Consider the following 27446-nt stretch of genomic DNA (forward strand, 5'->3'; position numbering starts at 1 on the left):
ACAAAGATGTGATCATTGAATCCATGGGAGATGATGAGATTGCCAAGAGATATAGTACTAAATAAGGAGTATATAGAGAAAAGAAAACCCAGGATAGAGCCATGAGGGAAGCCTACGATTAATATATATGACCTATATGAAGATTCAACAAAATAAATTGAGGAGGCTGGATAGATAGGAGAAGAATCACAAGATAGTAGTGTTACTGAAGAGAGAGTTTCAAGAATGATTCATAGCAACAAAGGCAGCAGAGAAGAGGTCAGAAAGGATGAAGACTGAAAAGGGGCCATTAGATTTAGCAATTAAAGAGATCATTAGTAATTTTGGAAAGAGAAGTTTTAATTGATGAGGTTGGTAGCCAAATTATAGAGAACTGAAAGGAAAGGAAGCAGAAGCATCAATTATAGTTTAGCTTTTCAAGAAGTTTAAACTTCTCAAGAACTTTAGTCTTAAAAGGGAGGTATGATGTAGGACAAGAGCTAGCAAGAAAAGAGTATTTTTGATGGAGAGGTATGGGCGTGTTTGTGGGCCGTAGGGAGACAGCTAGTAGATAGGGACTGAAGATAAGAGAAAATGTAGATGATGGAAGGGACAGTATGCCAGAGAAAATGAAGTGAAACGGGATAATTTGTCCATGTAGAGAAATTTGCCTTGGCAAGAGTAGGGACTACCTTACCACATGAGAAGAATGCCAGAAGAGATAGTAGGGGAAGGAACTCAGAGAAAGGACTCAAGAGAAAACAACAATATAGAGTTGAATTGGTGACCATAGGGTCAAGAGAATATAACATTTATAAGGATAATGATCTGGAAAAGGAGTGAGGGATTTAGAAATTTGAAGCTATAAAGTGAGGATTAAGAACAGAGTTTTGAATTGCAAGACAAAGGGCAAAATGCAATGACAACACATTGAATAGTTAAGGGAATTCCTGTGTTCAGGAATATGGACACTGGGTTATGGCAAGATCAACTATCTTTGTAAATGAGGTGAGGAAGGAGGAGTGGGTCATGGAAAATGAGCAAATAAATGGACTGCGAGGTTAAGGTGTTTAAAGTAATATCCATATCTATCTATAGATTATAAATATCTTAGGATGAGGGTAAGAATTGGGAGAGAGAACTGAGCCAGCTACTGAACTCATTAAGGAAAAAGGGGGAGTGTCCTTTGATGTCAATAAATTTTAATTGGGTGGTAAATATGCTTTGAATGACTCCCAAAGAGAAGATTACTAAGGGAAGTTATAGAGGGAGAGTTTGGAAGTGTTAATTAGGAGTAAGGAACATTCCAACCAGTGAATGGGGGAAGGGAAGCGAAGGAGAAATGAGTCAAAATGTCCCAAGTGCTGGAAAAAGTGGACAATGAGAATATGTCATCACATGGGGCACTAAATTTCATTTAAAGCCTGAGAGAGAAGATGGAAAGGGTAAAAAAAGGGATTTAAGATGAAAGCAAGTCTGTTACCTTTGGAGCAAGCATTCCAGAGAGCACAGGGAAAACAATGGAGAGCTTTAAAGTAGGAACTGGGGAAGGTGGAATGGAAATAAGGGAGGAGGCAGCAGGGGATTGGAAGTTCAGAATCACTGGGATGTGGAGTTGTGAGTGGGCCCAGATTTATTAATCATTGGATAATCCTATCAAAATCCTTAGGAGTTTAGCCTCGGAGTGGCTGCTCCTTAGGGTGTTAGCTCAAGCATAGAGACTGCGGGGGTTAGATGATCGTTTCTCACCTTCCCCAGAAGGCGGGCTAGAGCGGATAAAGGAGGAAGCAGGATAGAAGGGCATCTCTCAGTCACTCCAATCTGTCCTAAGAGACCAATGGATGAGACCAGTGTTTGATGGAAAGGCCTTTCTTTCCCTCTCCTGGAGCCCTCCCAAAGTCCCTCTAAAGTAAAAAAATTGGGGCTCAGGGGTTGTCTGAGCCAAAAGTTAGGTGGAAGCTGGATAGCGCTGGGCGTAGAATGCTGCAGTCCCGTCTCGGACACGGCACCTGACTGACGTCTGCCCCAGTTTCCTCATCTATAAAATGGGAATCACAGTGTACCACTTTGAAGCTTAAAGGGGTTAATATACTTATGATGTTGTGCAGACTTTCAAAGTCTTTGATAAACACTAGCCAACCTCATCGAAGACCACGCAGTTAATAAGCCTAATTACTGAGAGTTGAAGCCCGGTCTCCCTTCCTGTACCAAAGAGCTGCTTTTACCAGTCTGAGGCCTGGGAAAGGTCTCAGAGGCCATTTATTCCGGCCTCAACCAGAATTCCCAGGAAGACAGTCCCAGTAAGTAGTCAAAGGGCATAGATCCATTCACCCTCTGAAGAGCTCCAGAGAGGAGGGACTCATTACCTCCAGGTACAGCCCAGTGTGCTCCGGGCAGCGCTAAGGTTTGAAGGGGAAAGGGGGGTGGGAGGGGAAAGGAAGGGAGGGGTGCTTTTTTCCTGAGGTGGAACTGGAAGCTGCCTTCCTCCGGTGAATGTAAGGTCCCTGAGAGCAGGAACTCTTGTTGTTCCTCCACCTCTCTCCCGCTCTCCCACCACAGCGCCTGGCAAACAGAAGACCCGATAATGTTTGCTGAATTGAGGTGCTCTAGACCAGGTCACAATTAATCATGTGACAGTCATTACACACTAGGGGAAAGGAGGGGGAAGGGGAGGAGGGACCTGCATGTATTAAATGCCTATTATGCGCCAGGCACAGCGCCAAACGCTTTGTAACTATCCCATTTGATCGTTTCAGGACAGCTCTCTCTAATCCCCCCGAAATCTTTTCTTCTGCAGAGGGGGCGAGGAACAGGACAGGCTCGAGGTATTCTCCCCAGAAACCTGGAGAGGCGACTCTCCTGGCAGGACCAATGCAGGGCGGGGTCAGCAGAGCGTGGTTGAAGTGAGGGGGAGTGAAGTCCGAGGCGAAATGCGTAGAGGAAGCAGTCAGAGCCACTTCAAGCTGCTGTTACCCTGCCAACAGTGGCGTGAGCCCGGCACACGTTCTCTGCGCTCCGTTACCATGGACACGACACCCCCTTCGCCAGCCTCGCTTCGGTTTCCCGCCCCCGCCTCAGCGATTCCCGGGGCCCTGCGGCTCCGGTTTCCATGGCAACACAGGAGCCCAAGTCTGGGGCTTTATTCCCCTTCCTGGTCATGCCAGGACAGTGTGTCTCCTTCCCCCCGAGTTCTCTCCACGGAGCCAGCTCCTGTCTGAGTTCTCCCGGGCACTTTTGGGCCGGGGTAGAGTTCCTTGCTCCCTCGCAGAAACAAGAAGCCTCGTCCATTCCTTCCCACAGAGCTGTGTCCACTGTCGTTTCCCTTCTGTGGCCCGGGCCTCTGTCTGGTGAAACAAGGGGACCCACAGGGCCAGCCCCTCCTGGCACCGATTTCCACCGCCTCCCTCTTGGAAGCATGTTGTCTCCATGCCCCACCTCCAGCTCCCTCTCTAGCTCCTCACTGACTTGAGAACATGGGGGTAAACTGAGACTGAGCTTGAGAAGAGGATCTCTCAGACCACAGAGAAGATGAACTCCAGATCTGAGCAGAAACCAAGAGCTTTACACCCATTGGGATCCCTAAACTGAACTCAGAGCCCGGAAGTCTTGCCTCCCCTGGAACCCGCCAAGTCAGACACAAAGGCCCGTTAGTTCTTCCCTCTCCTGGGGGCTCCAGAAACAGAACCCAGGAGTTCTGCCTCCAAGCCCCGGTGCCTGGCAACAGCTCTGTGACCTCAGGCCCCAGGCCTAGAACAGAGGCTTGCAGGCCCAGCTCCCCTGCCCTCCGGGGGCTGTCCTCACTGACCATGGCAGCCGGCACTTCCCAGCCCTTGTCCCTCTTTGAGGCTGATTCCACCTGGGCCCTCATCAAAGACAAGGTGAAAGGGGCTGGTGTGGGACAGCTTTGGGAGGGGCAGGTGCAGGGAAGATGCCCCCCAGCTCTCACCCTTGCCCCCTGCTCCACAGGTTATCGAGGAGCGCTTTGGACCCAGTGTGGTGGCTGTTCCCTTCCTGGCAGACGCGGCGTGCTATGACCTTCTGGGAGTGCTGGTGAAGCAAAAGTCAAAGCCACCCCCGTGGCTCATCCGGGCCCGCCTCGGCCTACCCTTGCCGCTCGGGCTAGGGCTGCCCCGCCGGAGCCGGAGGGCTCTATTACCTGTGGGACCGCTGCCAAAGTTGCTGGAGCGTTCAGGGCCCGAAGGTGCCTTTGCCCACTGTACGAGGGAGTACTCCCCCAAGGGCAGGGCTGAGGTAGGCTATGAGGAAACGAGACTGGTAGATGGGCAGCCCTGCCGCATCAGCCTGCAGCTGGGGGGCTTGCGCAAACGTGTGGCCTTTCTGCTACTCCCACCAGGTCAAGTGAGCCTCCAGCCAGCTCTGCCCTGGCTCCGTGGCACCCACAGCATTTATGTCATCTACCAGGTCTTCTCCTGCTCCTGGCTGCAACTGGTCCTTGCACCCACAGCCTGTGAGCCCCGCCAGCTGCGCCTTCAGTACCCCTTGCCAGTGGCCTTTTCTTGCCTCAAGTTTGCACTTCAGCCCAAGGGCATGCTAGGTCCACAGAGGCCACTGACTGGGGACAAACTGCCTCGGGAAGCCAGCTGGGTCCGACCGGGTCCTGAGTCCACAGTGAACTCAGTACTGACCCCATCCCTGTCCTCAACCCTATCCAATACCCTTCTTGATACTGATGCCCCACCCTCCCAACAGCCACCCACACCACCCAACCAGGGTCCCCCAGAAGGACGGACGACCAGGTTCTCCTATAAGGGTCGCAACCCCTTCCGAAGGGGGCCAAACACGCTGTCGGGTACCGGGAAAAAAAAAGGTACCTGAGGAGTCAGGTCACAAGGTCTTAGGGGATAGGGCTGGGGCACGGGCCCAGGGCAACAGAACTAACTAGACTGTGGGATCTGATCCTTAGAGGACAGGACAAAGAATTGAGGGCATAAGATCCTGGGACTGTGTTATGGTATCTCAAATCTTTGTAGGCAGGTCAAAGGTGGAGGGGTCAGAGTGTGAATGGAGTCTTGAGAAACAGGTAGTGTATGAAGCCAAGGATGGGAGGGAGAGAGCTTTGGGGGAACAAGTATAGCGGGTGGCCAGAGGAGCATTAGGTCCACCATGGATAGGGCTATGTTGTAAGGTTCAAGGCATGAGGTCATCTGGGGGAGGGAATAAGGGAATAAGCATTTTATTAAGCAACTACTATGTGCTAGGCACTGTGCTAAGCACTTGACAAATATTATCTCATTTGAATAGGGTAGAGAGGTTGGGCAAGAGGACCCAGTATAGATGGGTCCTGAGGGATCACAGGTCAGGTAAGCTGAGACAGTATTTCCCCCCCACCCCCAACAGAGAACTGGCTCTTCAGCCCTCGAAACCCCTCATCAGGGAACCAGGGCGGGGGCCCAGGGGACCCGGACCGGCACTCCATGTCCCTGCCTCTGCTGCAGGGCCTATCAGCGGAATTCGACAGTGATGACTAAGGGGAAGGGGGAGGCAGGAGGAGAGGGGCTCAACCCAAGGGCTTGGTGCAAGGAGCCTAGTCCCCAATAAATATTAGCTGCAACTCCCCAAAACCATCCCAGACCAACACTGCCTCTTCCTTCTGGGTGCTGAGTGGGTGGGCCAAAGCCCCAGGATGCCCAAGGTCTAGTTTTAATTAACCCTTCCTGGCCTGAAATCTCAGGCAAGGGACCTGGGGGAAGAAATGAGGCTGCCTATTCTCAAGCAAGCCTTCATGTTCATGCAACCCCCTCCCCCCCCCCACCCATTCATGATCTTTTGGGAAGCACAAAGGAGGAGGCATCAGAGCTGCTTAGACATTTCCCTTTTATACATATTGCAACAATTTCTCCATAAAACATTCATCTCAAATAAATTAAAAAGTTATCTTTCTGCCTCCTTGGCAGCTAAAAACGGAGCCCACCTTATATCCAGCCCCCCCTCCCTGGGCTCCTGATTGTCCAATGGGCAAGGGGGATAGAGAAGGAAGGACTAGGGTTCAGGGCCGGGCCTGGCAAGGGTCCTGGGCCCTTCTTCAAAGGCCTCCAGCAGAAAGGGTGAGGTGACTGCATGGGCCTGGGAAATGGCTGCCAGCTCCTTGAGGAACTCAGGGAAGACCACTGCGCAATAGACAGCATTCTTGATGCGCAAAGCCTCACCCTGACGCTCAGCAGGGCCACTCCGGAGCGGCAAAGGTGAGGTCCCCAGGACTGAATGAGAACCCAAACCCCCACCAAGGCCCAGGGCTGGACCAGGACCTTCACGACTCAGTTGAGGAACTACTTGGGCTGCCTGTCGGGATCGTGTTGGACTGTGTGCATGACGAAGGAGCAGCTCTCCCAAGGATGGTTTCCGGGCCTTCACTAGGAAGCAGGAGAAATGAGGAGATTATGGAAGGGGCCAAGGTTGAGCTTGGAGAGTCAGAATTTTACTAAGATACTCTCAGGAAAAGACATATTTAGGACATATCCAGAAGCTGGGTTCCATCTATTCCCTAATAACATAACCAGAATGTAGAGGGAATGGGAGTATAGGGAAAGTTAGCAGAGGTGAAATGCTTTCCTGGGATTAGATCTACTCTCCATCTTTTCCACACATTTTCTCACAGTTTCAGCAAACTAATCTCCACTTTCCCTTCCTCAACCCAATCATTCACAAGTACTGTTATCCTCAAGGCTAAGAGATGAAGAGAGACAGCTCTTACCTGTCCCATTCACCTTCCAGTCTAGTGTCCCACATTTTTCTGCAAGCCATACTTGCAGTTGTTTCTACTAAACCAATATCCATTCCTGCCCCTGAATCAAAGCTGCCATTTGCTTTCTCTAATCAATCCTTGTACCACAGATTTGAGATCCCTCAAAGTTTCCCATTTTTTAATCCTTTCAACAAAGTCTTCTACTTTGCTATTCCCTCACTTGTATTCCCTCCCTCCCTTGTCCTCCATCACCTCTGACCACTCCCTTCAAGGACTCTGCTCTCTCAGAAATCACCATATACCAGTTAAAGTTTCACTGAATGTTTGAATCCCATGGCTGCTAAGTCTTGTCACTTCTCTCCATCTTCCTTCAGCATGAGGTAGTGTAAAAAATTCTTGGTTTGGAGTCAGGTCTTAGGTTCAAATCTTAGCTTTAACACAACCTATGTATTCATGGCCAAATCACTTAACACCTCTGGTCTCATTTCCTCATCTAAAAAAAAAAAGAGGGAGGAGGGATTGGATTCTATCCCCTATAACAATTCCTTTCACTTCTAAATCCTTACTCTTGTGCTTCTCATCTTTGTAACACAGTACAAACCCTCATTTTCTTAATTTGGAATTACAACTACAGGCTCTTAGTTCATCTGCCTATTACTCTGTTATAGAAATCCTCCAAACTTTTCCAGTCTCATTTCCACTTTCCCAAATTCTTCATTTTCTATCCAGCTGATCTGTCTCCTAAAAACTTCCCAGTCTTTTCAAACTTCTGCTAAAGTGGTTTCCCCTTCCTAGAAATGCTCTACCTTTAATCCTACTCTATGCTTTTTCCAGCTTTAATCTCATCTTTCTGTCCAAAGCCAGAAGAAACCTTTTCTCTCCCATTCAAATAGCACAAGCTTTCTGCAGCACTTATTACAAAATGATCAGACACTCTGATGCTATTTTTGTCTATGTGAATATTAACTCCATGAGGGCAACTACATTTTCTAATTCTATGGATACTCAGAACATAGTACAGAGCTTCACGCTCAGCAAGCCTTAACAAATGTTGAAATGATTGATGTGACTCTGGGCTCACTTAATCTTTGCTGTTTCAGAATCATCTGTAAAAAGGGGATAATATCTTTATCTCTTATGAATTATTGTGAGGATCAGATGAGATTACTGTAAATAACTTAGCACAGTGCCCAACACATAGTAGGTGCTCTATAAATGCTAGCTGTTTTCATTATTTAGAATTTGTAGCCCTCGACATGAGTATTGGAAGTACTAAGGACTCAAGATCTCACCAAAAGAGGTTCAAGTTCTAGGAAGCTGAAGAACTAACCCAGTGGGCCACTGAGATAACAGATTCTAGGACTTCACTAAGACTAAGAAGGATCAGAGGAACAGGATTCAGAAGAAAGAATTCAATAGGGAATAGAGTCTGGTGTATATTATTACCTCATTAAGAGTTATGGACTGGGTCTTTGAGGAAAATGAATCAGATGGACTGAGGATTTGAGGCAGAAAGGCTTGTGAAGGCTTTACCTCAGCTGTCAGAATAGTTTGAATTTCATCAAGACAAAGAAGGAGATGGAGGAGTGACCTCAGAAGAGGTCAGAGAGATTGAATCAGAGGTCTTAAAGAATTTAAAGAGATTAAAATGAAAAGCTCTCACCAAGGGTATCTGGGCGCCGAGGGACAGATCCAGTCCCAGGACCCTCAGCCCAGTCCAGCTTGCCCCGGGCAATGAGGTACTTCTTGGCTTTGGAGAGTAATGCTGGAAAGTCGTCCTGGGAAGCTGCAAAGCTCTCAATCTTGTTCTTCACCGAGCCCAGCACCTATGGAGCAGAATTTAATGAGTTTTTACATATACTAGGCTGCTCCCAGATCCCAAAGACAAGACTCATCTCCAGGTATTGCTCCATGTCCTACAACTGGCAAGTTCTTAACTCTGGATTCTTTGGATGGCCCCAGGCCCTTACTGTTACCCCCATTTTTCCTCTATACAATAAACATGAATATTCATCCAATGTACACAAACAACCTTCCCTAAACAATTCCATTTCACCACCCAAGATTTCTCTCTCAAGCACATTGATGAGGCAACTCAATGCTCAGCAAAGTGCTCAACAGCACATAGTTAAATGTTAAAAAACAGCACCCTTCCTAAAGAAAATGCCTTTCCTTTCTTACCTGAAGTAGGGACTTGACACTGGGCTGAAAGACCATGTTGGTGTTGAGCAGGAAGGAACGAAGCAAGGGCTGGGGATAACAGGCCAACTGAGCCACAAGCCCCGTGAGCAAGAAGTTGACATAAAGTGAGTTCTGCAGCATGTTCTCCAGTTTGGCAAAAAGCACAGCCATGAAGGGGCCTAGAGACATGATACACAAGACTTGCATACACCTCTCAAAATGATATGGCTCATATTTGTAACATATGAGGCAGAGCATACTCATAAGCATCACAGAACTCAGATTTTACATATCTTTCCCTTTCCTTAATATCTTATATCTTTCTGTGTAAGTTAGTAGAACTGTGTATTACTGAGAGAAATGACTGATTAACAGAAAACTGCAGGGGAAAGAAATAACTTTTACTATCAATGGAATATAAAAATCTTCTTTTAAGTGTATCTTAAAGATTATCTGGAAAAGGAGGTAAACTTGTTCTGTTTGGCTTCTCAAGGTAAAAGTAGGTGCAATAGTAGAAGTTGTAGAGGCAGACTTCGATTCAATGTAAAGAAAAACTCCTCCAAAAAGAGAGCTATCCAGAAATAAAATGAGCAGCTTTGTAAATTTACAGGGAAGCCTGAGGAAACACACACACACACACACACCCCTACCCCTTTGGGTGGACACTACTTATTAGGGATGCTAATGAGGATTCCATTACAAAAATATGTAACTTGAAGTCATCCCAGCATGGTGGAAAAAGCATTCTATTTGTAGTCTTAAGAACCCCAGTGAGAATTAGAGCTTAAACTCTCTTAGCTTCAAGTTGTGCCTTCTATACAAAAGAGGTAGGTGAATTGTGCCACAAGGTCCCTGAAAATAGGAACTGCTTTAGTCATTTTATTTGTATACTCAGTGCCTCGAAGTGCCTGACAATAAGCACATAATACTTTACTGATTTATTCATAATATGTCTATAAACTCTCAATTCTATGACCCCATCCAACTGTTTCTGTCATATGAGTTATCATAGAATTAGAGCTGGATCTTAGAGGTCATCTAGTCCAATACCTCTTTAGAGATGAGGGATGCATGCCAAGAAATGCCAAATGATTTTCCCAAGATCACATAAATATTAAGTGGCAGAACTGGACTTTTAATTCCTAACTCAAATCTTTTTTCCACTGTACAAACCAGGGACTTAAGCCATAAGAAATGGTAGCAGCCTTTAAAACTATTCTGAGGACATTTTGGTGCTCTTTTAACTCAGCAAATCTGACCTCTATGACTGCATTCTATCATCTTTCCTGAAATGCTAATAAAATCATTTTGAAAAACCACATCTCTAACTTTCTAGGGGAAATAAGTATCAAGCCACAATGAGACAAATGCAAAGGAACTAGAAAATTCTGGCAACCTAAGCATCCAGGTGGCAGAAGTTGAGGGGAGGGGGCTCCACCCAAGCATCTATGGGGAGCTGGCTTGTACAGGTTAAGTGAGGAAGTAAATAAAATGGAATAGAATCTAGCCAGCCAATTTTCTTCTTGACTTGGGTACCAAATCTCCACAGAGAGAATCATTATTTAGTTTCAAATGTGTCAATCAGTTTTCCCAATGGAGAAGAGTCAGAAGACCAAGGGCCAAATCTTCAATTCAGCTCAAGATGTTAATCAGGACATAAAATAGAAAACAAAGAGAACACAGGAAAGTTAAAGGTAGTCAAAGGATCAAAGACAGCTCTTGGTTTCAAAACAGAAAGGAGAAAAGAAAGTAACTTCCTTTGGTAAAGAAATTAATATTACATAAGGACTCATGAAACCCACTTCAAGTCCTGGCTCTGCCATTTACTACTCTGTGTTCCTGGGCACTGAACGTCATTAAGGATCAAGTAAATTTACTTATTTGTAAAATAAGGGAGTAGGAAAGAAAAGTCAAAGAATAAGATTTGGAAAAGAACTGAAAGAGCCATATTGGACAATTTCAGGATCATTGATCAGAATGAGAGATGCTAGATCACCTCCAAGTTTGCTTTCAGTTTAAGAATGCTGAGTCTTGCAAGTAGGATAAAATGAGAAAAATCCACCCTCTAGGCAGCATGGCCAACCATAGTTTTCAGCATGGAAACTAGATCAAGACACCAACATAACCTATTACACTAGACAAAGAATTAGTAAATGAGAGTGGACTATTAAGTGTGATTACACCAGACCAATCAGGACAGGAGAAACAGGATGTGTCAAGGAAATAACAAGATCTAGACTCGGCCCAAGGAAATAGCAGAAGAGAATAGCATTTCCTGTGGCCAAGAATCAAGAAAAATTTGTAGCTGAAGGAGATGACTACAAAGTAAGATCAGGCAAGACTCAGGCCAAAAGAAGAATTTTCAGGATCACGGATAGAAAAGTACCTTCATTTTTGTCCTAAGGACTCCAAAAAGGTATAGTGAAAGCTGCTAAATAAGATGAAGAGTCCTGAAGCCTAAGGAAAAAAATTCCTGGCTCACATAAGACAAGGAAGAGGAAAAGATCTCCTGGTTTGAGCCACCTCTGTCCAGAACTAAGAATCTAAAACCAACCATTATACAAACAATAAGGAAAATAAAGCCAAGTCCAGTAAAAACCAGAATTGTAACTAAAGCAGCAGAGCAGAGAAGGGAAAGATGAAATCTGAAAAGGATAGGCCTCTTCCCTTTATACCCAGAATGGACTTCCAACTCAAACTAGCTAAGGTAGCCTTTTCCAGAATATATTTTTTGTTGTTTGCCCCGTGTTCTTTATTTCAGTAGCAGAAAGCACTTAGAAAACCTCAGATTGGGGTGAGGGAGTGATTAATTTGTTGAAGTTGTGAAAGCATACAGTAGCTAGGGTGCCCCCTGGTGGAACTTCCAGAAGGTGGCAGCTAATCAGGAGGACAGGGTGACAGACCCTTTGTTTTGGTCCTGGAGCTAAAGGACAGAGGGAGTGCTTCAGCAACAGATCTAATCTAGGACGCTTCACATGTATGCTTCCCCCATGTACCTGAGGTGCACATACACGGGCATAGAAATGGCTTACATAAATGAAGCATCTACATGCCTTCTAAATAGGACAAAATCACAGAACAGAGAAAAATTATCAAGAAAAACTTGAAACAACACAGACCACCACAGATTCACCAGGAGTAGAGACATAAATTAGGGGATAAGACCAGATATAGGAAGATATATAGATCACAGAGGGCCAAGAGACTATTTGCAAAGGGAAGACTCATGACCAGAATATGGGCCTTCAAACATGAGTGACATGACATGGCATGACATAAATGCAAAACATGGTCCAAGAAAACAGCACAGTATAAGGAAGGCATGAGCATGAGAACTTAGTGAGGGAAAACATACATGAAATGACACACAGAGAACATGAGCCAAGAGACACATGTTGGCTCAGCATGAATACAGCTCTGGTCTAGGAGTCAAGACTAGTTTAGTATGAATCCTACCTCCCCTGTTATCTGTAGGACCCCAAGCAGCAAATCCCTTTGCTTCTTGGCGTCTCATTTCCATCACCAATAAAGTGAGGCTAAGAATAGCATCTACTTTCTAGGATTGTAATGAGGAACAAATGAGACAATGCATGTAATGTACTTAATAAACCTTAAAACCCTAGTTAAGTGTGAGGTCTTATGATTAATACGGTCCAGCCAAGGTACGCAGAAACTAAGGAATCTCCCAATACAGAAGGGAGAGAACAGGAGAAATAAGCAATACCAATAAGAGCACACATGGGACGCTGTCCAAAGGCACAGAGCACAGTGAACATGAGGGAAAACACTTGAATGAAGGACTCACCTGTGAAGGGTTGGCTGGGCACCTGACTGGGAATCCGAAGGGGGCTGCTGAGGAGGGGGCCGAGGGGTTCAGGTGGACAGCTGAAGCTCTCGTAGGCTGCCTCCTCTTCTTCAGGAGGCAATGGGGATTCGTGCCGGGAATCTGGTCCAGCACCCCCATTACTCAGTGCCACTTCCAATTCTCTTAGCTCCTTCCCAAAGCCCTCTAGCCCAACCAACCCTCCAGTCCCCTCCTTCTGTTCCCCAACTTCCTCACCTGGCCCCCGACGCACTTTCTTGGCCCCCTCAGGCCAAGGTCCTAGTGCTCCATTGACCTGGAAGGAGGTCAGCAAGCCAGAGCTCTCTCCCTCCCCCAAAGACAACATCCGTGCCCCAACATGGCCCCCACTTCCTAGCTCTTCTTCCTCCCCCTCATCCTCCCCATCCTCTTCCTCTGGCTGCAGGCTCCGTTTCTTAGTCCGAGGGCCAATGGGGCCAGGGCCAGGGTCCACAGGGCTAGGGTCAGCAGGGGGCTGCTCCCCATCATAGGGGGCAGACCAGGAACGACAGGCATGAACACAATGGTCCACACAGCGGCGAGCCTCCCGAAGATACTCTAGGTAGTTATCTTCCAGCTCACCTGGCTCCTCCACAGAGCCAGGTCGGTGGGCGGGGCTGGAGGCTGGAGATGGGGCCAGACTGGGAGATCGAGGAGAGGGGCTGGGAGGCTCAGTGCCACCCAGGCTCTGCTGCCGAAGGAAAAGAGCAAGGCGAGATGGTGTGGAGGGCCGGGTTACTGTCACCACTGATGAGGAATCTAAATTGGGGCTGCCAGGCCCTGTAAATGCAAATGAGGAAAATAAGGGTCATGGAAGGAATTACTGTGGAATGGGGGAAAGCTGATTATGGGAAAGGGTCAGGGCAAAACAGGGGAGGAAGAGTCAAGATGAGGGAATATAGGAGATAAAAAGACAAAGAAGAATATCAGAACAGATCAGCCTTCCATCTCCCTTTACCTTCCAAATTATTCCAGCCTACCTCTCATTCCCTGGGTTTCAAATGGAAAAAGAATGGAGAAGCTGATGGAGTGGTACAGGTCAAAAACAAAGAGGAAGTTGGGAAGAGACAGGAAGAAGACGAAAACTAAAATGGGATTAGGAGTTGGGAAGAGTTCTATTCAGAGGCAAGGGCTAGTACAAATCCTTTCCACCTTAGACTTTATGTGGGATTAAAAATATTCCATTATAAGCTTGTTCCAAGGAAGCCAACCCATTTTTGCTAGTGGCTAGTCCCACCTCGAGCCCAAGAAGCCTGCTCCAAATGGGGTGGACTTGGAGCACGATGATGCCGGCAGCAGCGAGGGATCAAGGACAAGAACTTGTCAGCAGCCCGCCCATACAGGTCTACATCACGTACAGCTCGCTTCTGGCTCAACATGACATGGTTACACGGGACCAGATACCTGACAAAAAGGGAGGAGCAGCAGCTTGGGTCAGATACTTGAGGGATAAGGCATCTAAAGGCACAGAAACTAAGACTTGGGGAGTTTGAGGGATTGGGGCCAGGGAATCAAAAAACATGGGGATCAGAGAAGGCAAAGGAAAGCCATGGATGGGGCTGAGAGGGTGGGCAGGGAATTGATGTCAAAGACTAGGTTGGAACGCTCTCCCATAACCCTTTCACAGCTAACTAGGGAAAATGTACCACTGAAATCTCCCCAAAAGTGCCCTCCCTTCACCAAGCCCTTTTGGAGGTACACTGGGGGCACTCCCAAGGGGGTTATTAGCTATTCTCCCACTCACAATACCTAAGCACCAGCTGCAGCACCACATCCTCACAGTTGAGGTTCAGAAGAGTCCTGAAGAGGCTCAAGGAGACCATGCAGAGCTGAAGGAGAAGGAAGGAGTTACTTACCTAACGGTTCCCACTCCTACCACTCCCCAGGCTCAAGGCAGCAGCAGAGAGCTAGGAGGAAGAGTGTATCTGCATAAAGTTCTCATTCCCTGCTATTCTCCACCACCTTTCAAGCAGAGATCATGTTGATATAGGAAAAGGCATAATCACCTACAACTCTCCTGCTAAAAATAACAATTCATATTTCTATAGCACTTTAGGATTTACAAATGCCTTCCCCACAATAGTCCCATGACGCTAGTAAATATTGTCATCTTTATTTTACAGATGAAGTTAAAGAACTATCCAAGGTCCCACAGCTTGCAAATACTGGAGCCAAGATTTGAACTCAGGTGTTTTAACTATAAGTCTTGCAGTCTCTCAAGGGATAATTTGCATGGAATCTCATACTCAACAATGCACAAGGAGACAGCCTATGCAGATCTGGGAAGAGAAAGGCAGGAGGGACTATAGGATCAATGGTGAAAGACCTGTTCTTTCCTTCTAAGGGCTATCTGCTTATCAGTTTGATTTTTTGGTCTCATTAGCTTTGTTACAACAAATTGGATGTCTGCAAAAAATGCTTTCTAGTCCTCTTTCGTTCCATTCTTTAACCCAACACAGGTCTCTATTATCATTTATCTGGATTAATGGAATAGCATCTTAACAGATCTTCCCACATCAATAAATCTTTCACAAGCTGCCAGAGTAAAGAATCGCTTAGTTCTTTCCTCAAAAATAATTAGTGGCTCCCTACTGCCCACTAAGCAAAGTTGAAATTACTCTTTCATTGGCTTCAAGGTTCTTCACAATTTTGTATCCACTATCTACTACCAAAATTGTACCACAATTTTGAACTACCACTTTTTCATCCACAGTCCTCTCCACATACTCTAAACTCCAGCATAAAATAGACCACTCTAGCCTCCTTTGAGTGCTTTTGTTCAACTATTCCCTATGTCTGCAATCTTCTCTCTTTCTTCTTCTTATTCTGGTGAGTTCAGATCAATCCTTTTTATTCCAATTCAGAAGAGCACTCTTCCCCACAGCCCTCCCTCACCCAAAGTTGGCAATGACCTTCCCTCTCCCACAGCACCTTCTTGTAACATTGGATAATCTAGTTATCCGGTAGTATCTCGGACCCTTACTGGACTACACACTCTCATGAAAAAGGCAGAGAGCATAAAAGAAAGAGGTTTGTGTTCCTTGTGATACCTAAGTTCAAATCCTGGCTCTACCATTTATCACCTGAGTGATCATGATTAATTAATTAATTAATCTCTCTGGGACCCGGTTTCTTCATCCTATGAGTCATGGCCTCCATGACCTTTAAGCTTCCTTCCAGATATAGATCTTGATCCGTATCTGAATTTTGAAGAGTCAAGATATCTAACACAGTGCTGCACACATGGCAGTCTGTAGAACACTGAACATGTCCCCAAATATCTGCAGACTATTTTAATACCCTGTAACTAAGTGTGTCAAACTATTCAGTGACAATGTAGCGGAATATCTATCTATGGAGAGATTAGGTAACCAGAAAGGTTTGCCTTAGGAAGGAGGAGGAGCTTCAGACAAGGAGAGTCTGAGTCATCTTGTTTGCTCTACAGCACAGCTGCTTAACCTTTTGTGTCACAGGTCCCTTTGGTGATCCAGTAAAGCTGATGGACCCTTCCTCACCATAATATCTGTGCTTTTCAATTCATAATTGAAAGAAATGCTAATTTTCCATTCAAGATTAGGGAAAATTAAGATGTAATTTTTCCCCCCTTTCCAAGTTCAGGTACTCCTTAGCATCTATCCATGGACCCTCTGTGGTAGAAGGGGGTAAGAGGGAGTAATCTGTGAACCACCAGTTAAGAATCTCCTTCTAGACATATCAGTCATGGAAAGTACAAAGGAGAGAGATGAGAAAAAGAAGCTGGGAAACAAAAACAAGGAAGCTCTAGGAGTTTTGAATGGGGAGAGGGGGTAGGGCAGCAATGGAAAGGCTGTGCCATGAAGTATAATTGTCTGTACAGATGTTCCTAAGAAGTATTGACCCAGGGGAGGAGGGAGACATAGTACCTTTACAGATGAGCACTGCCTGATTATTTTCTTTACTCCTAAATTGCCCCACTTCCCAAGATCTGTGGAGGCAAAAGAGCCTCTGTAATTATAGCAGTCAATTTCTCTTTGGCTTCTGGGGTTTCTCAATCCCCCTAAATTCTCTCTATGTATGGGCACAGAATCTCAGAGTTACATGAAACCTCTGAAATCAACTAATCTAATAGGTTCCTGTACAGGACACCCTTATTCCCAATAAGTGGTCAGCCAGCCTTCCTTCACCTGAAGACCTTTTAAGGCAGGCCATTCCACTTTAGGAAAATTTTAATTGTTTGGCATAAAGCAAAACTTTCCAAATAAAACTTCACTCTGTAACTTCCCCTCATTTTTCTTGTAAGGAGAAGGCCAATCTCTCTTCCAAATGAAAGGCCTGCACATGTGAACAAAAGTACTATGCCAATCCTAAATCTCTGCTTCTCCAGACAATCCTCAGCTCCTTCCACCAATCTTCACATGACATGAAACTGAGGTCCTTCATCATCCTTTGCTGTCTTCCTCTAGACCCTCTCACAACCTGCAATGCCTTTCCTAAAATGTAGTACCTGGAATTGAAGTCCAGCAGTTGTTCTTCCCCTTAGCTCAACAGCAGAGATTACAGATTTTCCAAAGTGGGAAAGATCATTAACTCTGAGATCAGAAGACCTAGGTTCAAATCTCAGCTTTTGAGGGCTACTTACTATTATGAGACCTGAGGTAAACCACTTGACCAGCCTGGGTCTAGGTTTCTTTGTTTGTAAAAATTAGATATCTGGATTGGAAGAACTCTATGATTCCTTCTAGATCTAAGGGAAAGAAGTTAAAGAAGGGGGAAAAAAAAAACTGAGAACACACATTGTGAAGTTGATCTTGGAGAAAGAATTCTAAGATATTCTTAAAAGCTGACCAGCTTATAAGGACAGGCAACCTAGTAAGAGCACTGGATTTGAGGGTGGGAGGTCAAGGCCTGGTTCTATCACTTCCTAACAGCATCAAAAATTATCAGCTTTTTTGAACCTCAGTTTCCTTACCTATGAGAAATTCAGAACCAAAACCTCAGTGTGCTGTGAGGTTCACATGAAAGCTGCTAAAGCTCTTACAATGCTATATAAATAACAACTATTATTAAAACCAAGAGCAGCTATTAGTAGCTATGTGATTCTGAGAAAGTTTAACCTCAGGTTACCCATCTATAAATGGGAGTATATTATTTCCTACCTTTCTAATGTATGGAATGTGAGTTATTACAAAAGGGGCCTGGTGAGAAGCCCTACATTTTTCAAACTAGAATCAACATAACAAAGTTTAGAAAAGCTAATCACTAGGATGACCAAAACATGAGGAAATTTTCTGGCCATAATTGGTAAAAGCTATCTACTGAAGTAAAGAAAGATTATGATATATGTTTATGAAAGTACTCATTACTGACAAAATCTTTGATGAAACAAATTAATAGGTTTTTTAAAAACTATCTTATCTGCTTCAAAGAAGGAAGTAAAGTGGTAGTAGGACTGCTCTTGAGACACTTCCTCCCCAAGAGGCCTGCCTGTTGAATGCTTATCCCCAAAATCTAAATTCAGGTGATCTAAGAGAAAGATCTGTGTCCATAATCAGGCAAAACCAGTATAAAGGTATCCTGGGATCAGAGAGGTCAAGTATAAACTGTTAGCCACAAGAAAAGAAGAGTTCAACCTTACCCTCATAAACTGTATGGGTATATAGAAAAGAAAATAGACCCAGCTTCTCGTTTGAGTGTTAGCCCCTTCCTTCGTAGTGTTACTGTATTATAATCCTATTTCCTCTCCCATATTATAACTTCTACAAAAGCATGACCAGTAACTTAATCAACTTCTTATCCCACACAAAGCCTGCTAACACAGTAGATATTCAATAGGTGTTTGTTAATGAATGGAGAAAACTAAAAATAGACAGATAACTACCCCTTGGATCAAAAGGCCACATAGGCAACTGAGCCTAAATGAGTTATCAGCTTATATAAGAAAACCTGAATTCATCTAAGTCATTGCCATTAGAAGTGAGTATTAAGCATGCATAAGATAAATGGGGACAGAAGATTCAGTAGATACCTTGGGGATTATGGGATCCTATCATGATAAAGAAAAAAGTGGAAAGAATAATTATCTCCTGCGAACAGTAACCAGAAGAGGCATTTATTTGGAAAATCAGTGCAGGCATGAAGCCAAAGTGAAAAATCTTAAGATCCAAGGAGGATAGGAGCCTTGTTCAGAGATGAGATGATGCAGGCTGGGTCAAAGGACAGCAATCAGGATATGGAAGCAGACAAAAATCAAGAAGCACCCTGACCTAGGGGCAGTAGCCATGACCAAGGACAGGAGTTATACCCGTGAGTTACTGCTGATTCGTGAGACGAGGGTGTCAAGGATGGTGTGAGCATCATGCCGGTGGAGCAGCAGGAAGCGCAGGAAGGTTCGGAGTAGGGCAGGTTCGGATACGCTGCGAAGGAATAGCTCCAGGTACGCTGTGCTGGCAATCATCTCCTCCACAGAACTCTAGGGGTGGGGTAGGGTGAGGGGAAGGGGATGGGAATCAGGAACCCCCCCCTTACACACACATATCCCAAATTGGTAACTATTCCCCAAAGTAAGAACTAGGGGAAGATGGGAGGAGAGTGTGTGTATTAGGGGAGGGAGGGAAAAAGGAAGGAGGAAAGAGGGTAATCTTCCACCACCACCATCCCCAGGCCAGAGGAATCAGGATGAAATTTAAAAGATATACCCAATCCCACTCCCAACCAATCCCCACCTCCTGTCCTGCTCCACACCTTGTGCAAGGCAGGGCCCATGACAGGTACCAGGAACCCATTGTGAATGTAATCGACCAATTGCTTCTGAACCATTGGATGAGCCACCTACAGGAAATTGATGGTGAGGGAGAAGGTAATCTGACCCCCAAGCCCTTGAGAAGTAAAGGAATTATAGGAATCTCCCGGGATACCTCCCCCCTTCACACACACACACACACACACACACACACACACACACACACACTCTCTCTCTCTCTCTCTCTCTCTCTCTCATAGAGCTGCCAGGAAGCATTTCAAGCCCTTCCTACAATTTTAAAGTACACATTCACATATAAAGATTCCTAATAATATCCCCATATTATATATGAGATATATAACTTCAGGCAAGTTTTCCACTGTCCCCCAACCCCCTGCTGCTTCTTGACTCTCCTTACCTGGATCACAGCATTGCAGAACTCCAAGGAACTCATAAAGAGCGCAAGGGCTGGTACACTCAGCCAGTCTTCCCGCCTCAAGCAGTGCCAATCATCCCCCCGAACCTCTATCTTTCGGGGTAAAGATGAATACAGAGCACTCAGTCCTGTAGCCAGCACCTGGAGCCATAGCAAATGGAGGAAACAAGCTGGTTACCAAATGATTTGTACCCTACCAAAGCCTTCCCCACCCTAAGTGACTAGCTCCCTGGAAGATATCTAAAATAGAAGACAATGGAGAAAGGAGAAATGGGGTCCCAGGGCTCATCCTTGCCTTTTCTGTTATCCCTGGGACTGGGCCATAACATATTAAGTCCCTCCCTTAGCCCACTGTGGGGGAAGAGGGGTCTGACCGGACAGAAGTAGGAGTGGTCAGCGATGTACTGGCCTACGGTGGGGCTGCCAGCCGACAGTGCCATGAGTAGCAGCAGAGCATCTCGGGCTTGCTGACCCAGTGTCCCTTCACGGTGCACAAAAGGGACGAGGCGGGAGAAGAGCAGCAGGCGAGGTGCAGCTCCTGGCTCAGGAGGAGGCTGTAAGAAGAGCTCAAGTAGTGCAGGCTCCCGAGCCACACACACACACAGCTGGCTGAGCAGGAGCACAAGGCCAGCATCCAGTGCAGGACTAGTGGGAGGACCACAAGCTTCCAGCAAGGTCAGCAAAGCCTCTCGAACTGGCTGGTGATGCAGTAGTGGCTGCCGGGCCTCACTCACCAGCATTTCGAACAGCTTCAACTGTTCAGCCCTCCTTTCCTCGGCCCCTACCCCATCCCCAGGCCCATCCCACTGCAACTGCCAGGCCAGCACCCTTGCTAGAAGGTCCTCATGAAGGGCAAACTCCAGAAGGGGGCCTGGGGAGGTGGGAGCTGAAGGGGTTGCACGGTCCTCCACCAGCAGTGTCAACATCTGGTACATGTGATTGTGCACAGCACTGAGGTCATCGGACCCTCCAGGGGCTGCTTGTGGGGCTCTTCGCTCCAAGATCCTAACTACCTGCAAAGCAGAGGAGAGCAAATTAGAGAACTACAAATACAATTCTTAGGGAATGCATCCTGCAGGTACTACCTCATGATATCCTCTTCACCTACATAAAAACAAGACACAATCTTGGAAACCAAAACCAGCCTCCCTTTTTCCCCATTGCTACCACAAATACTACACTCAGATCTTCTTTGGCTCCCTAAGTTCACATTTAGGGAGGACCATATTAAGGAAGTGCACAATACACATAATGGGAGTGGTTTAAGGAGAGAACAGGGAAAAGTGATACCAGACACTTATTAAGAAAAGTCAGGACCCAAATGAGGTCAGTGAGCAGGAGCAGGCCAGAAGAACTTTGCACAGATGCAGGTGATCAAGTAGGGTCCTACCTGAGACCAGTGGTTTTTGAAGACCATGAGGCAAGTCTCTGGATCAGCAGTAACAGGAGCTTGCAGACTGGTAGTTCGGGGAGCACGATGTCCAGGGCCCCGAGGGGCCAGTTTGCTCAGCCAACTCATCTTCTCCATGGGGTGGAAGGGTGGGCTGGCTGGGGTCCCAGAGACTACACTCCTGGGGTTTGCCAACTGAGGGCTCCCTCCACTTGTGGCTCCCACGCGCTTCATCCAGTTTGGAGGGATCCACAATCCTCCATGGTGGCAGAGACATACATCAGACTATAGGGATAAAATGGAAGAAAAAGCTGAACCAAGAAAGCATAGGTTCAATCAGATTTAAGAACCTGATGCAAAGTTTAGAGAGAATTTAACATTCCAATTGAAGGGGGATACCTTAGCAAAATGGCATAGGGATAAGCATCAATAACTCCACGTCTTCCAAGAACAAAGTCTCTTAGCACCTACCTTCATCCCCATCCCAATCTCTCCCAGAGAGACTACTTGCCCTACTGATTTTCTTTATGTCTGCTGCCTGAATGGAGGCACACATATTACACATATAAACAGAATAAACATACGCTAATACACTCTCTCTTCAAGAATACATAACATTCAGAAGAGGCTCGGAGTGGCTGATAGGAAAAAGGAAAATATGTACCCTTCCTCCTGCCAAAAGCTTAAAAGTCATATTAAAAAGGTAAAAGTAGCACTGGGCTTCTAAGCATGCATGTGTGCATGTGCATGCAGACAGATACACACACACACACACACACACACACACACAAAATCACTTGAAAGTCACCATCAGTTACCCACAACATTCAGCCACACAAAGTATAAGGAGGAATGAGGGGCATAGATCAGAGGCAAGAGGAATTCAGGGAGATGCCTGCCATCCTGGCAAGGATAGGCCTCTCCTGTAAGCCTCCATCACCGCCACCCCCATTCCTCCTCCCTGGGGAACTCCACAGCAACCAGGAACTAAGAGTAGGATCTACATAGTCCACTTGGTAAACAAGTCTCTTATTGTTCCTGGAGAAGAGTTTGGAGAAAAATCTTCAAAGCTCTCTATCTAGGTAAGTCTAGGACCAGCTAAACATCTTACAGATATTCACAATTCACTGTCTAGTACTCGCTAGATATCCCACTCCCCAGTTAATCTACAGAGAGTGTGGATTTGGGAGGCAAGAGACAGTACAAGATCAAGGAAGAACAATGCCTGAAATTCCTAATCTTCTCTCCTCTCCAAGCACAAGATAGCAGTGCTGCCTCCTAAATATACCAGACTACTTCAATGCCATAGAAACAGATCCTCAGAGAAAAATCTTAAGAGTAAAAGACAAAGTCCAGTATCACAGGAACTTGGGCCCAAAAAGCCAGGAGAGAAGGTATAAGAGATGGCCACTGACCTGAAACCAGACACTCAAGTCAGGAAGTGCCAACAAAAATCACACAGGTACTAAGTAGCTGAGATGTCTACCTCTCCACTACATTCTACCCCTTAGTACTGGGGCAGCAGGGAGTGGCCCAGTCTCAGCCACCAACCTTTGCTCTGGGTGTGGATCTCACCCCACCTAGATGGGAGATCTTCAACAGAACTAACTACCATTCCTCCCATAGCATTTGTCAGAAAAGCTCATCTACCTGCATCTGCTTTTGAATCTGCCATACACATTCTACCACAATTCCAAACAAAATTCCCCATGGCAGAAATGAGATGAAGTCCCCTCTGCAGAAAAGACAGAAATGCATTCACCTAGCTCTAGAAGAGCCCCTGAATGATCTCATATAAAAAAATTCAGACATCATGCCTCATACACAACACCCAGCCTATCCATAATTCACACACCAGAATGACTATCCTGTTACAAACTTAGTGAGTGCATAAAACTTTTTCGATGTAAGCCACACTGTCCCTATCTTAGTCCCCTCCCCACTGTCTATTACCTCTCATCCCAATATTATTTAAATCAGATTATATCACAACATCAAGAAATCTCTGAGTTGGAAGGACCTTAGAGATCATCTGTTACAATTCAAACTTGTAAAGCAATCTCCTTTACAGCACTCACGACAGAGACTACATAAGATCCCAAGGTAATTTAAAGAATCAGAGAATCTACCAATTGGAAGACATTTCAAAAGTTGTCTTATGGCCAATCTGTAAAGAATACTGCTTATAACACCCCAAATATGTAGTCCTCTGCTGTGCCTCTACATCTGACATAGCAGATATAGTGCTGGGCTTAGAGTTAAAAAGAACTGAATTCAATAATCTGGCTATAGAAACTTATTAGCTGTGTAATCCCAGACAAGTCAATTAACCCTACCTACCTCAATTTCATTGACTATAAAATAGGGATAATAACAGCCCCTCCCTTTGAGGATCAAATAATATATATTTGTAGTCTCTTCATAATAATACCTGGTACATATTAGGTATTTAATAAATACTTCTTCTCTACCTTAAAACTTCAATTAAGAGGAACACCTGCTACTTCTCAAGGTACTGATGCCTATCACATCTCCTGACTCCAAACATTTTTACTATCTGCCACTCAAGCATCTCTACTTCTTAAGTCTCTTTCCCTGACACTTTTAAAGTCCCAGTTAAATTCCTACTTTTCAAGAATGCAGGGACTATCTTAGACTTTTCTTTGTATCCCCAGCACTTGGTACAGTGGTTGGCATATAACAGGTGATTAATAATAATATTGATTGACTCCCTTATACTATACTTCTGCAGGAGATTTTTCAACCTAAATGCAGAAACTTATATTTGTCCCTAAAAATTAATTGCATTCAATTTAGGTAACTGTTTGAATAAGATAGATCTAATCAAAAAAACTGAATGAGACTGAGGAGAAAGGATCAAAGCTAATTATTAAGGTTTTGAGATTAGAAGCCTAAGAGAAAGGTACTACTGCTTCAAGAAGTTCAGTCTGGAATATAACAAACTATAGCTAACAAGGGACCATTCATTTCAATGATCCAGTCACAGTGATGAACACAAAACAAAATCTCAAATGAGCCTGTATAAGATATTCCTTTATAATTTTAACACTGAAATTGGTCACTGCTTCTTCTCACCTATTTCACTTTACAATTCTTGTTTATCCTGTATATTTCATTCTTTCCTGAGGAAAGTACAAATTCCATAGCCAGACATCGAAAGCCTTCTACATCTGACCATATCTCAAGTATTCAATCTTATTGCCTACTACACCCTTACATACAACCTTTGTTCTAGTCTTACTGTCCCCCAAATATACTTTGGCCCTTCCTTCTTTTGAATCTCTGTTCATTCCATTCACCCAGCCTCCATTAACTTTCTTCCTCTTGACCTGTCCAAATCCCAGCTCCATTCCTATCATACCTCAGGAGTGTTGCCTGCTCAGCATTGATCTCTCACTCTGAATCATTATAACCCATTCATTTAGTAGATACTTGCCACCTAATACTGGTTTTTTTTTTATTTTATTTTGTTTGCTGAGGTAATTGGGGTTAAGTGACTTGCCCAGGGTCACCTAGCTAGGAAGTGTTAAATGTCTGAGATCTGATTTGAACTCAGGTCCTCCTGACTTTAGGGCTGGTGCTCTATTTACTTCGCCACCTAGCTGCCCCCACCTAATACCGTTAATTATTTTTATGTAGGTGTATACTTGCCCCAATTAGGCTATCTGCTCCCTTAGGCAGCCCATTCCACTCTTGGCCGATTCTAATTATTTAGGTTTTTCTTAACAGAACTGAGATCTTCCTCTTTCTACTTCTACCTATTGCTTCTAGCTCTGTTCTCTGGGGCCAAACTGAGTAAGTCTAATCTCTTTTTCACAAGCAAAGTCTTCAAATACTTGAAAAGAGAAGTCCTTTTGCCACATTCATTAATATTCTTCCAACTGAGATACCAGCTTTCACAATCTATAAGGCTATAGAAAGTATACTCCCATGTCTGGGATCTACTTAGGTCCTACCCTTCTTCCCCCTCAACACACTCCTTCCTGATCCTCCTCTTCAACAATCCCTATACAGCACATCTTTCAAATTCACTGGCTCAAAATTCACTTTTCTCATGGAGTCTCAGTCCAAAAACCTCACAGAGGTAATCCAGTTCAAATTTTGCCTAAAGCAGGAATCCTCTATACAACTCTTAAGAAAGATGACCATCCAGCAGCCATCTCTGGAGCATCTTCCAAGGTACTTCCTCAAAGAAATGTTCTCTGAATGTCCCTAGAATAATTACCTAATGTATTTATTAGATTTAGAATATATGACTTTTCTATGTAGTTTACTAATTAATTTTGGAGTGAAAGTACCCAGGTTAGAATATAGTCTCCATTATTTGCTACTACTATGGTCTTATGTAAACTCACTTCTTTGGCCTCTGTTTCCTTATCTATAAAATGGCAGTGGAGGGGGAAAAGTCGGAAGTAGAGGATCCTCTAAGGTCCTTCCTAGCTCTTGAGTTCTATAAATGTCTTTTTTCTAAGCTGGATCATTAATGAAACTTATAACAATAAAGATTACTGAAATTTAAAAAAAAAAATTTAACCAGGCTACAATCAATGGCTAATCTACTGAAAGACCTGATAAAACTACGTAACTTGGGGCAGTTCCAGAAAATCTCCCCACAAACTTACAACATGACCTTGCCTTCACCAGGACACTACCATCATTCTGTACTCACTCCACCACTAATAGGTCATTCAATAGGTTTTCCATCTTCCTTTCACTCATGTGGAATATAGCAGGTTTCCATATTGCCTCAGTGGAAAAAGGTTTCTTTTCTATACTTCTGGTGGGGATTAGCTAAGAATTATTTACTAATGTCTACTATATACTTGTTCATCTGGCATTTTCCCAGAAAATGGTTTCTTTTCTATACTTCTGGTGGGGATTAGCTAAGAATTATTTACTAATGTCTACTATACACTTGTTCATCTGACATTTTCCCAGAAAATGGGAAAACACCAAAACTGAGACAATAAAGAAATTTAGGTAGAATCAAGTTAATATGGAAAACTGCTTGTAAATACTGTCATTCATACATGTCTTAGAGTCTTAATGCTTCTTTCCTCTCCCCCACATCCATAAGTTCCAGGAACAATTTATGGCTCCAATTAACAAAAGTTCCTGGGATCAAGAGGGAAGAAGATGAGGGTGAATGTGAAGAAAAGAACAATTCTGAAGGAAAGAAAAACAAGGAGTTAGGTTCTAGGTAAAACTGGAGAAAGGCCAACAGGGTTTGCTTCAATGATGGATGGCAACTGGCCACATGTGAAGTCCAGTCCTAGACAGAAGCAAGGAGGTTTATTAGCTGCAAAGTTGTACTGGCCTCTATGGCCAGATTAGGGCTATCTAAGAATAAACTTTACACACTCTATTTAAAATGACAAATTTGGGGGAGGATCGCTTTTTTATTTTATCCTGTTTTCCTAAGGAATGAGAAAAACTCTCTTCTTAGTCTGGTCTGGAACCAAGGAAAAGGAAAAAGATGTATGGATCACAAAGGAGCTACAAATATTTCCTGGAACACATGACCTGAATGGTTTTGGAGTCTTGGATTAAAAGTCTCACATAAGATAACTGAATAGGATGAGAAAGTAAACCAATAACAAACACCCTCCCCCCTTTCAAGGGACATGAATCTGGTCCACATTTTTCTGCCCAGGATCATATTTCTTCATATTCCATATAACAATTTCATACCATCCTCCGTCAACATTGTAAACACTCAGTCCTCAAGGTCCAGTCACTCTCTGCATACGCCCTATCCAAATCATTGTCACCTGTCATGTATGTCCCCCATGTTCCCCCCACCTGTCATGTGTTCCCAGGTCCCAAATAGTCCCCCCACCTGTCACGTGTTCCTCACTCCCGTAGCACCAAGATGCAGGTGTGTGTGTGTGTGTGTGTGTGTGTGTGTGTGCATGTGTGCATAAGCCCTTCCCTCTGGGCCTTTCACACACAGACACCCCCCCCCCCCGAAATCTAACACACTCAGCCCCCCTCTCCGGCAGTGCTTTACACACTCATCCCCCTCAAGGGGCCTCCCAGTCCCAAGCCGTCACCAGTCGCCCCATCCCACAGGCTGGACCTCACCGCTCCACTCTCGCGCTGCCGCTGACCCCGTGCGGACTCCGTAGCAGCAGCCACCGCCGCCCGCGCTCTCAGGCCGCCGCCATAGCTGCCCGG

General features: G+C 44.9%; 2 protein-coding genes across 3 annotated transcripts; one reads left to right on the plus strand and one right to left on the minus strand.

Moving 5' to 3' along the window:
* The first annotated feature begins 2398 nt into the window (after positions 1-2398).
* C3H11orf42 (chromosome 3 C11orf42 homolog) lies at positions 2399-5564 on the plus strand. Its single transcript, XM_051987598.1, has 3 exons — positions 2399-3857; positions 3946-4807; positions 5338-5564. Exons 1-3 carry the CDS (start codon positions 3786-3788, stop codon positions 5466-5468), a joined length of 1065 nt encoding a protein of 354 aa, XP_051843558.1. The 5' UTR covers positions 2399-3785; the 3' UTR covers positions 5469-5564.
* A 233-nt stretch (positions 5565-5797) lies between these two features.
* Positions 5798-27446, minus strand: FHIP1B (FHF complex subunit HOOK interacting protein 1B). 2 transcript variants are annotated; one of them, XM_051987596.1, is made up of 12 exons: positions 27354-27446; positions 21249-21533; positions 20233-20871; positions 19841-19999; positions 19425-19511; positions 18985-19152; positions 14454-14533; positions 13942-14108; positions 12669-13484; positions 8864-9042; positions 8346-8508; positions 5798-6350 (listed from the first exon to the last, which is right to left on the minus strand). In XM_051987596.1, exons 2-12 carry the CDS (start codon positions 21480-21482, stop codon positions 5980-5982), a joined length of 3063 nt encoding a protein of 1020 aa, XP_051843556.1. In that variant the 5' UTR covers positions 21483-21533; positions 27354-27446; the 3' UTR covers positions 5798-5979. The 2 variants fall into 2 exon arrangements, with proteins under 2 accessions (XP_051843556.1, XP_051843555.1); XM_051987595.1 differs by lacking the exons at positions 18985-19152; positions 19425-19511; positions 27354-27446.

The sequence above is a fragment of the Antechinus flavipes genome, chromosome 3 (genome assembly GCF_016432865.1).
Source record: "Antechinus flavipes isolate AdamAnt ecotype Samford, QLD, Australia chromosome 3, AdamAnt_v2, whole genome shotgun sequence".
Taxonomy (NCBI): Eukaryota; Metazoa; Chordata; class Mammalia; order Dasyuromorphia; family Dasyuridae; genus Antechinus; species Antechinus flavipes.

Excerpts from the sequence above, each read along its gene's own strand:
- C3H11orf42 (XM_051987598.1), top strand. The coding sequence starts at position 3,786 with ATGGCAGCCGGCACTTCCCAGCCCTTGTCCCTCTTTGAGGCTGATTCC. Across the intron at positions 3,858-3,945 it reads GGGCCCTCATCAAAGACAAG|GTTATCGAGGAGCGCTTTGG; the intron begins GTGAAAGGGGCT and ends CCTGCTCCACAG. Across the intron at positions 4,808-5,337 it reads GGGTACCGGGAAAAAAAAAG|AGAACTGGCTCTTCAGCCCT; the intron begins GTACCTGAGGAG and ends CACCCCCAACAG.
- FHIP1B (XM_051987596.1), bottom strand. The coding sequence starts at position 21,482 with ATGAAGCGCGTGGGAGCCACAAGTGGAGGGAGCCCTCAGTTGGCAAAC. Across the intron at positions 19,512-19,840 it reads TCTGCAATGCTGTGATCCAG|GTGGCTCATCCAATGGTTCA; the intron begins GTAAGGAGAGTC and ends AATTTCCTGTAG. Across the intron at positions 14,109-14,453 it reads GTGCTGCAGCTGGTGCTTAG|GTATCTGGTCCCGTGTAACC; the intron begins GTATTGTGAGTG and ends CCTTTTTGTCAG.